The 8,799-nt window shown below is 39.2% G+C and overlaps 1 protein-coding gene across 3 annotated transcripts; it reads right to left on the reverse strand.

The window, feature by feature from the left end:
• Window positions 1-1,692: 1,692 nt before the first annotated feature.
• On the reverse strand, window positions 1,693-7,032 carry LOC110948291 (aquaporin AQPAe.a). 3 transcript variants are annotated; one of them, XM_022189750.2, is made up of 6 exons: window positions 6,802-7,032; window positions 6,154-6,291; window positions 4,903-5,064; window positions 4,619-4,783; window positions 2,965-3,045; window positions 1,693-2,267 (listed from the first exon to the last, which is right to left on the reverse strand). In XM_022189750.2, the coding sequence occupies exons 1-6, from the start codon at window positions 6,814-6,816 to the stop codon at window positions 2,055-2,057; spliced, it is 774 nt and encodes a 257-aa protein (XP_022045442.1). In that variant the 5' UTR covers window positions 6,817-7,032; the 3' UTR covers window positions 1,693-2,054. The 3 variants fall into 3 exon arrangements, with proteins under 3 accessions (XP_022045442.1, XP_022045440.1, XP_022045441.1); XM_022189748.2 differs by having other exon boundaries at window positions 6,097-6,291; window positions 6,802-7,028; XM_022189749.2 differs by having other exon boundaries at window positions 6,097-6,288; window positions 6,802-7,026.
• Window positions 7,033-8,799: the final 1,767 nt, after the last annotated feature.

The following is an 8,799-nucleotide window of genomic DNA, read 5'->3' on the forward strand; positions in this document are numbered from 1 at the left end:
CACAGATCTGGTGGTACGACCACAAAGTAAATCATCGACCTTTGACTTGAAGTGTTCTGATGCCAAGGACATTTATGAACCACCGTCTGCTCCAACATGGTGTTCCTTGTAACCAATCCATGCCTAGTATGTAACTCTAACAACAACACACCAGATCAGTGGGTCAGATCAGACAGGCCATTACCTCCAGTAACCCTCTTCCGGGTTTCTCCATCATGTCGTCATATTCATTATTAGTTTTAAAGAAAGAAATCTTATTTATCGCTGGTGGTATTGTGGGTATAGAGGCAGAGACAAACATTGCAAAACAAATGAAAGCAAATCTATGTGCAAAGTGTGATTTTTTTTTTTTTTTGTATTTTGGACGACCTTATAAATTACATGCTAATTACTGTATATTTTAAAACAAAGCAAAAATGGCAGTTTATACCAACGTACAAATCTGATCAAAGGTTTCATGAAAGCAAAAAGTATTGTCTCTCACACACCCAGACAGCATGTACGCACACATGTACGCTCATTAAATCCATTTCAAATTACAAAGCTTATTCCGACTGAAAGTGCTCTTTCTGTAGAGCCATTACAGAGGTATGAAGGTCCATTTGATTGTGAATAGGAGGCACAGACATGAGACAGACGCTGGACTGATTGAGAGCATCATTGAGACCACAGTGCAGAGTGAGGACCTCTTTAGCATTTCAAAGCATTCACAAACATGAGATGCAACTGAAGCACAAGGGTGTTTTTCAGCGGGATTTCAATGAGTTTCTATGACATAGTATAATGATGTGCAAATGTGAAAGTGAATACTAGATCTCACAATACTGGATACACCTTTACACGCACTAATGACAGACAACAGGGACCTTAAGGGTCACATCTAGTCGGTTTAAAATGCAGTTGTACATTAATTTCTCTCCACATCAGAGAGAAAAACTCATTGTAGTCAGGATTTTTAGAACCGTATGAACCTCAAGGGTGTATTGGTGATTCGTGTTTCAACAGATTCTCACTGAAAACACAACAGATGCTCTCCCATTGCTTCATTTAAAAAAAAAGCTTATTTCTTGGGTATTTTGCCTTTATATCTAATCAGTGACTTGCTGCTCAGATCATTTTGAACCCATGTGGTATGCAGCCTAACCAGACGTATGACCTTTCCGGAAAATGTGTCACAGACAGAACATGCAAAAGTCTAAGCTGAGGACTGTGAATCCAACCAAACAGTTTAACCATTTCAAATCAAGATCATCTGATTTTGAAACAAAAAACATCTCATTCTTCCATTTACAAAAGAGATTGGGATTTCATAATGAATAAAGCTTGATCAGGAGCTTTTAGTGGCTAAAGTTAGCAAATTTCAGATTTAGATATCAAACCATTTCACACCATTTACTGTTTTTCCTTAAACCTGCAATAGCCAAGACTTTTTTCAGCAGACACAAGTTGTGAACACAAAACTGATATATCAACATCTTTTAAGTTATCTGGCATTTTTGTTAGCAAAGAGTTGCTTATTAACACTTATAGCAATTATGGAGCAAATATAAGTCTAGTATCTGATACACATTGTCCACTGTTTTTTCTTTTTTATAAACTGGGAAAATTAAAGGTAGATTGATCCCTTTGGGATGTGTTATGGGATTCAATCTGTCATCTTAAACAGGATAAACTGGGGTTTAAACCACCATCATCAGCATTGATAGACATTGTTTATTTCCTTTATACAGCCACATTCTCTCTTTCTCATGGTACAACTTGAGAAATTTCAATTTGAGAAAATATTTCTTCCTTGGGTGCTTTAAAACTGAAAAGAATAATGTTTATACTGAAGAATGATGTTATCATGTTCAATATTTGCTTGGGTCACTGGCAGCTACTGTCTCATTTTCTACATTACAGCATATCATGTGTGAGAAGTTGAACCTTTAATGCAACTTCTCCCTTTTCTTTGGTCCCCACTGCAGTCAAGCCTGCTGAACTGAACACGGTGCATCTTCATAAAAATCACTGTGATGCTGTACAAAGTGTGTGTTCCTGTGTGGCTCTTCGTGTCAGTTGTTCTCCTGTTTGTTGGCCTGCTTCACTCGTGCGTTCTGCGTCACCGTGGACAGAGACGACCCCGTCATGCTGGTCGTCTCTACGATCTCAATGTCTTTACAGGTCAAACAGGCCACCAGCTTCTGACGGGAGGCGCTGTGTGCAAAGAAGAATTCGTGGGACACTCCGGCCAGTACGGCACCGAGCACCGGTCCAATCCAATAAACCTGCAGGTGGGCAAAAGAGAAACGTGTTCAAATGGGATATAAGTAAAGAACAGGTGCAGAGCTTTCAGTTTGTTTGAATGGACTAAGAAAAAAGATGCAAATGTAAATAGGGATATTTCACATTATTAGTCTTACAATTCTAATGCATCCATGTGCCCATAGATATAGATTTTATGTCTAACTGGACCTAATTTGAAATATTTTAGACGGAGTTTAGTAACTCAAATCTTTGGATATTTTTGCTTGTTTGTTTTAACTTTGCTTTTAATCGTAAAATATTTTCCTGTCTTGGCTTCACTGAAATTATCTGACACTTAAAAGGGTGATGTCTCTTTGTCTCTTTGGTGGAACTGCTAACAACTAGTGGATATCTAAGATTTTACAAGATTTTTTTAAAAAAGCACATCATTTATGTAAAAACTTTACTGGAGAAGCAGCTAGTAACTATAGCTGTCTAATCAGTGTAGTGAAGTGAAAAATACGAAAGCAGGTGCTAATGCTCAAGTAAAGCACAGGTACCTTACTTTACCATTATCCCATATATCTACTTAACTGCTGTTCAGCACATTACTTAATGCAATCAACCTGTATTCAGTGAATCCTCCAGTAATGATTAGAACAAAAGAAAAAAACTTGATTGAACAGTGTGATGAGCGCTTCCATGCAGACAGGTGTAGAGTTTGGATTCATCTCATACCCAGTGGTTTTCCCAGAAGCCAGTGATGATGGCTGGACCCAGAGATCGGGCAGGATTCATACTCGCACCAGAGAACCGAGCCTGACAGACAGACAGCATCCTCAGAAAAATGAGCCAGTTCAAGGGTTCAGATCAAGGAACGACATCATGAGGAAACATATAAAATGTTGTAAAGAGCTGATCTTTTACCAGTCATTTCAGTTATTTGTTTGGCATCATGTCTCAGATAACCGCTTTTTTAAGTTCCCGTAAAAACAGATCTCTCAACGGGTTTCCACGGGATAAATGTCCTGAATAGTCTTAAACTGATGCTTCACTAATTGTTCCTTCATTTTATGACTTCCTCAGTGCTCCCTAATCAAACATTTCTTTTCAACAACATATTCCAGTGTCTTCAGTGGTTGTCCTGACGCTGTCCCTGACTCTAGTGTAGCTAAAGAAAACACCACAGAGCCTCCGTGACTGTTGCTATGCGGTTCTGCTTTCCATCTTGGAATTTATGAAACATCCTGATTGATTCTTACAGGTGAAATCTCTCCTAATTGATGAATCTTGTTTTCTTTGTAGCACAGTAGATTTTATTGTGCAATCTCTGTGACTGTCTCGATTGTTTTTCTGCTCATGTTTGTTTTCATCGGCGGTGCTTGACTCTCCGTTGTAAAAGCAATTTTGATTTCGGAGAGATCCCCTGATTACATAAAGGTTCTTTACTTTACTTTTGTCATCCTTATTTCCATTCACATTCAGTAAATACTCTGGACAGACTACCGGACCATCAGAGAGAGACAATGTCTCAAACTCAGTCTGTTTTATTTTCTTGACCTGCATGTTTTTTTTTTATATTGTAAGACAAAAACCCATGAAATGATCAATTAAATGCTAATTTAAATGCTAAATCCACGGAAGACTCTTAGAGACCAAAATGGCACAATTTCTGCAACATAGCAGTGTTAACTATTTAGTCATCAAACCGATATACATAGTAGACATATATTATTATCTGACATAAATAAGGGTTACAATTTGTTAAGGCTCAAAGAAAATATGAAATTGCATTATATAATGTGAAAATATATTAATGTTGTGGGTTAAAAAAAAAGGCCTTTCCCTTTAAACATTGCTTTCTTGCAGAAAACTTACCATTTTTATCTGGACAAATTTTTCATTTAACTTGTCAAAATCATGATCAGAAACAATGTTAGCTCAAAGCACAGTGAACAGCAGCCGTTATGTTGTTTGTTTGTTGGCTTGCTTCTGTTGCTGTTGGTAAAGGGAAAGTTTTGGTAACTGTTTGTTCTTTTCTTCCTGACATGAATCATCCAGTCTTCTCTCTAATCAGTTAAAATGCACGTCAACCACATCCACACATTGTCTGTGAAACTAATTTTAGTCACATATCTCAAACTAGGATCATTGATTTGTGTGTGTCACTGTGACTGTTAGCAGCACAAAAGCTGCAGTGTGTGTGTGTGTGTGTGTGTGTGTGTGTGTGTGTGTGTGTGTGTGTGTGTGTGTGTGTGCGTGCACGTGTGTGTGCATGTGTGTTTGTGTATGTGAGGAACAATCAAACCTAAAGTGGCTTCATTATTAAAGATAAACACAACTGGAAGCCAAGTTTCAACCAAGTATAGATGTGTATGAAAGCTCCTCTCACCCCTATGAGCACTCCAGCACTATGTGCTAATCCAATGGCCAGGTTTCCTGGTTCTGGACTCTCCCTCCGCCGCTGGTCCTCCACGGAGAAGACAGTAAAGACCATCTGGAAGGTGCACAGAACCTCGATACCGAGAGCCTGAGCTGCATGTAACTCTATGGGCACCTGAGTGAAGTTAACGATTAGTAAGGTGAGATGAAGAGGAAAAGGTTCACCGAAAGACAGAGATATTCTGAAAACATGTATCTAAAACTTTTAAAAAGTAACATCTTCTTGAAGCTGACCTTGTTGACAAAATGGTCTGCAGTGGTTTTGACTGGCAGAGCCAGATAAAGGGCCCCGGCTCCTAAAGAGGCCCCCAAACACTGAGCAGTGATATAAACGAGGCCCCGGAGAACATCCAGCCTCCGTGTGGTCATGAAGGACAAAGTCAAAGCAGGATTCACCTGATGGGATACAAACACACAGCGACATGTAAAAATGCTGAAGTGTCCTGTGTTTTACTGAATATTTCCTTTGATTGTCATTTTTCAGACAGGTGTAGACATCAGATATTTTTCAGATGAAGACTTTTAAAAAAAAATCTAAATACAAATGCTGTGAACTATTACAGATCAAACCACATTACAAACAACAGTATCTTGTCCTTTCACCAAAGTGTCATTTCTGCTGTAAACCTTTCATCTAGTTTCAAATCATGCATAGAAAGTTAGCTAAAGTTAAAAAGACATATAAATTTATGTTTTAAAACCTTTTATTCCCTGTCATATTGATAATTTTAAACAGAATGTAAGGGAAAATCTAATCTATAACTTTTTTAAAAACATTTTGAAGTCCGAAATATTTATTTCAATGCATAAGAATCAATGCTGTTGCTCATATCCCACATATCCCAGACTATGATAATTAAACAAAAAAACAAAAAATTCCTAGCATTCAGTAGATTAGAAAATGTTCATGTAGATTTCACATGAGAGGCATTAAATTAACAAACTGGTTTTAAAGGGTTAAAAATATGAAAATGAATGAATATTTGGTAGATATGATCGGGACTATGTTGGTTCAAAATGGACTCAGTGAAAGTGATAAATGATACCGATAAATAATTCTTTTTATTGCAGTGTTTTTGATATCGACTGTTTCGTCCTTAAGGACCTCTGTGTAACCTTTTTTAAAAAGATGACCTGAGAAGACACTTTATATTTAACCTATGAGTTTTTGAAGAGAAACTAAATTGGGATCCAAAGAACTAAACTACCTTACTGTGTTTATAAATGCTTCAGACAAACAGTTAATTAGACAGAATTTAAAAAGTTGTCATAAATACTTTCAATTTTATATACATTTTGGCCACTTTCAGTCCTCCAAGTAATACTTACATGCTTTTACTTAAAAAGGATGATAAAGAAGGAACTTTAACCTCGAAACTGAGTATTTTTGCACTGTGTAATATTGGTACTGCATTTTAGAACATTCACCTGAGCTCCGCTTATTTCCCCAAAACAGTGTGCCATTGCGACAATCGCCACACCTACTGCCACAGCTGGGTACAGGGGTCCCCCGGGGGCTTCTCCAGGGCCTGGCACCGAGGCACCCAGCACAGCGCTCACTAACACCAGGGTGCCGAGCAGCTCTGCCATCATGGCACGCCAGAACTGCCGACTACGTAGCTCCTCGGAAAAAGGAGACATAAACAAAACTAGTCCACCATTTAACTTCGTGATACACAAAAATATAAAAACAGGAAACAAACATTTGTTTTAATCTCAGATGATGATGAAAGTGTAGACTACACCCTGATGATAATGTTTAGCAATCTGCTTCTTCTTGGAAAATATGTCCTAAAAACACTACAAAGCCATGAGCAACACATATATCATCATATCTAACACTATCAAGTCAAATCTGTGCCAGCACATTGTATTTTAACACCTCAACACAGTCACAGTTATTGATGAATTGACAAACTTAAGCACAAAAGTGCTGATTATCCCAAAATGAAAACATTTCATGACCATCTTAAGGAGTAATAAAATGTTGATGCTGCTAAAAGCACCATAAAATACAAATATACAAGCAGTCATCTGTCGTTAAAACCAGTTTGTTCCAGATATTCATTGAAGAGTCCTTCTCCTGTAAATCTCGAGACTATAAACACCAAAACCCCACATAAAGATGCTCACCTCACGCCACGTCATTTCAGACTTGGATTAGTATTTTGTCCTCGAGCTTCTCCTGTCACTTCGTCCGTCTGTCCGTCCGTCCGTCCGTCCGTCCGTCTGTCTGTGTGCAGCTGTCAGGGTCTGAGGGCTTCAGGGTCTCGGCTACGTCCCTCATTAACTTGTAGAGCTTGAGAGCTCCTTTGATGAGAGCAGCCTCCTCCCTGTCTGTCTCTCTCTCTCTGTCTCTCTCTCTCTTCCTCACCCTTTCCTTCCTCCACACCTCAGGCCCCTATCAAGTCTTCCTTAGTACACACATTATTCACTGCAAATATGTCTCTCCGGGGTTACGTGGACAAAATCCTGCCCTTGAAATGTTCCCTCCATCACATCCGCTGACCTTGAGCAATTGAACACTTCTTCAGAAAACTACGAGGAGCTTTTCATTCATCTTCTAACTGAAGTGATTGTGGCCACTTCAGAGGGTTGCACAATGTCCGGATAAATCAAATGCACAGTTGGCTAAAAACATGGACTGAGTAAATACAGAAAATGACATAAATACATAGAAGGGAAAGGATGGAAATAACTTCAATCAGAAGCACTGCTCCGAAGATGAGTCCTTTTAACTGAAGGCTAGGTCAGTCGACATTTGTCAGCCATATTTAAACATACATGATGCACACTTCACAGCTCAAACGAAGCCAAAGTACCTCCAAAGTTACCAAAAATGTATTAACAAAAATGCATTAACTAGAATAGTCATACTAGAGCCAAATGGTTGCATTATTAAGTCTATCTAAATATTTTCTTGTGGCTGGTCCTAAAATATTAGTCTGATGATATTTAATAATTTTCTTTTTATCAGCAAATCTCATGAAAAGACCAAAACAGAAAAATGTTTCAACTTAGAAGCCGTTTTCCAGACTAATATTATGTGGTCTCTTCCCTTTGATGTAGTCACTCCCTAGCACTACCCTTAGCATTGTAAAATATTAAATTCCTTAGTGGTAACTGAGGGACTGAATGCCACAGACAGGATGCTAAAATTTAAAGGCATTTAGAAACAGTAATATGTTGGTTGTTGTGCATTTTTGTTGAATATAAATGCCCTATAGTTCCTCATAAACACCAAGGCAGACACAGTCCTACATCAATATGAAGGTGTTTGTGGTTCGTCCTCTCCTGCCAGCTGAACTGCGTTGGCGTGTCCTGAGCACCTGGAGCACATTACTGTAGCTCAGCCTGATTTTCATATCAATTATTGGAGAAAAGGGGCAATTAGTGAGCAGAGAGGACCAGAACAACGGCAACAGACCTCATCCTTTGCTTTGAAATCACCCATCGTGTGACACATTGCATTTCAGCTGCAGATAAATGTGAGGTAAACATGTCTCTTTTCTAAAGCTTTATCTTCTGGGGGGAAATTAGATTTTCAAAGGGCCCAGATTTGTAGCAGGATCGACTGTGTTTCCGTGTTATGCGGCAGGAGACTTACATTATAAGCTTAAAGGCACAACCAAATGCCTGATGGTACGCTGACATTACATCCAGAGATCTCAGATATGAATCCCACACTCCCTCTGTTTCTTCCCCTTACAAACTACTTGTGAGGTGCCGCTCTGATCACCATGGGGACGAACCCTTTCATGATGCTGTTGCCATAGAGCCTATTGAGATGCTGCGTCTGTGCACGCTCTTCATTTCCCCCACCTTGATGTCAAGCAAACACACACAAAAAGCAGACGGCATTCCTCAGTTTAGCTCCACACTAACATTATTCACCTTTTCGGCTGCTCATCTCACTGCTGATGTTTTTGTCTGTGCTACAGTTTTGCTTTGTTTTTTCATGCTTGTGGTGATGTATGGAAATGTGTGAATTGAATTTTACTGACCCTCCAGGAGTCGGGGGCCTTCAATCTGGGACATCAAGTCCAGAATGAACTGGCTGGTCCAGGCGTAGGGTTGCCGGTGTGCCCCATTATGCCGTGGATTACCCCCTCCTCTCCACGGCAACTGTGT

Source organism: Acanthochromis polyacanthus, chromosome 6 (genome assembly GCF_021347895.1).
Source record: "Acanthochromis polyacanthus isolate Apoly-LR-REF ecotype Palm Island chromosome 6, KAUST_Apoly_ChrSc, whole genome shotgun sequence".
Taxonomy (NCBI): domain Eukaryota; kingdom Metazoa; phylum Chordata; class Actinopteri; family Pomacentridae; genus Acanthochromis; species Acanthochromis polyacanthus.

Excerpts from the sequence above, each read along its gene's own strand:
- LOC110948291 (XM_022189748.2), bottom strand. Across the intron at positions 5,065-6,096 it reads GGGAAATAAGCGGAGCTCAG|GTGAATCCTGCTTTGACTTT; the intron begins GTGAATGTTCTA and ends GTATCCCATCAG. Across the intron at positions 3,046-4,618 it reads GTGCTGGAGTGCTCATAGGG|GCTCGGTTCTCTGGTGCGAG; the intron begins GTGAGAGGAGCT and ends TCTGTCTGTCAG.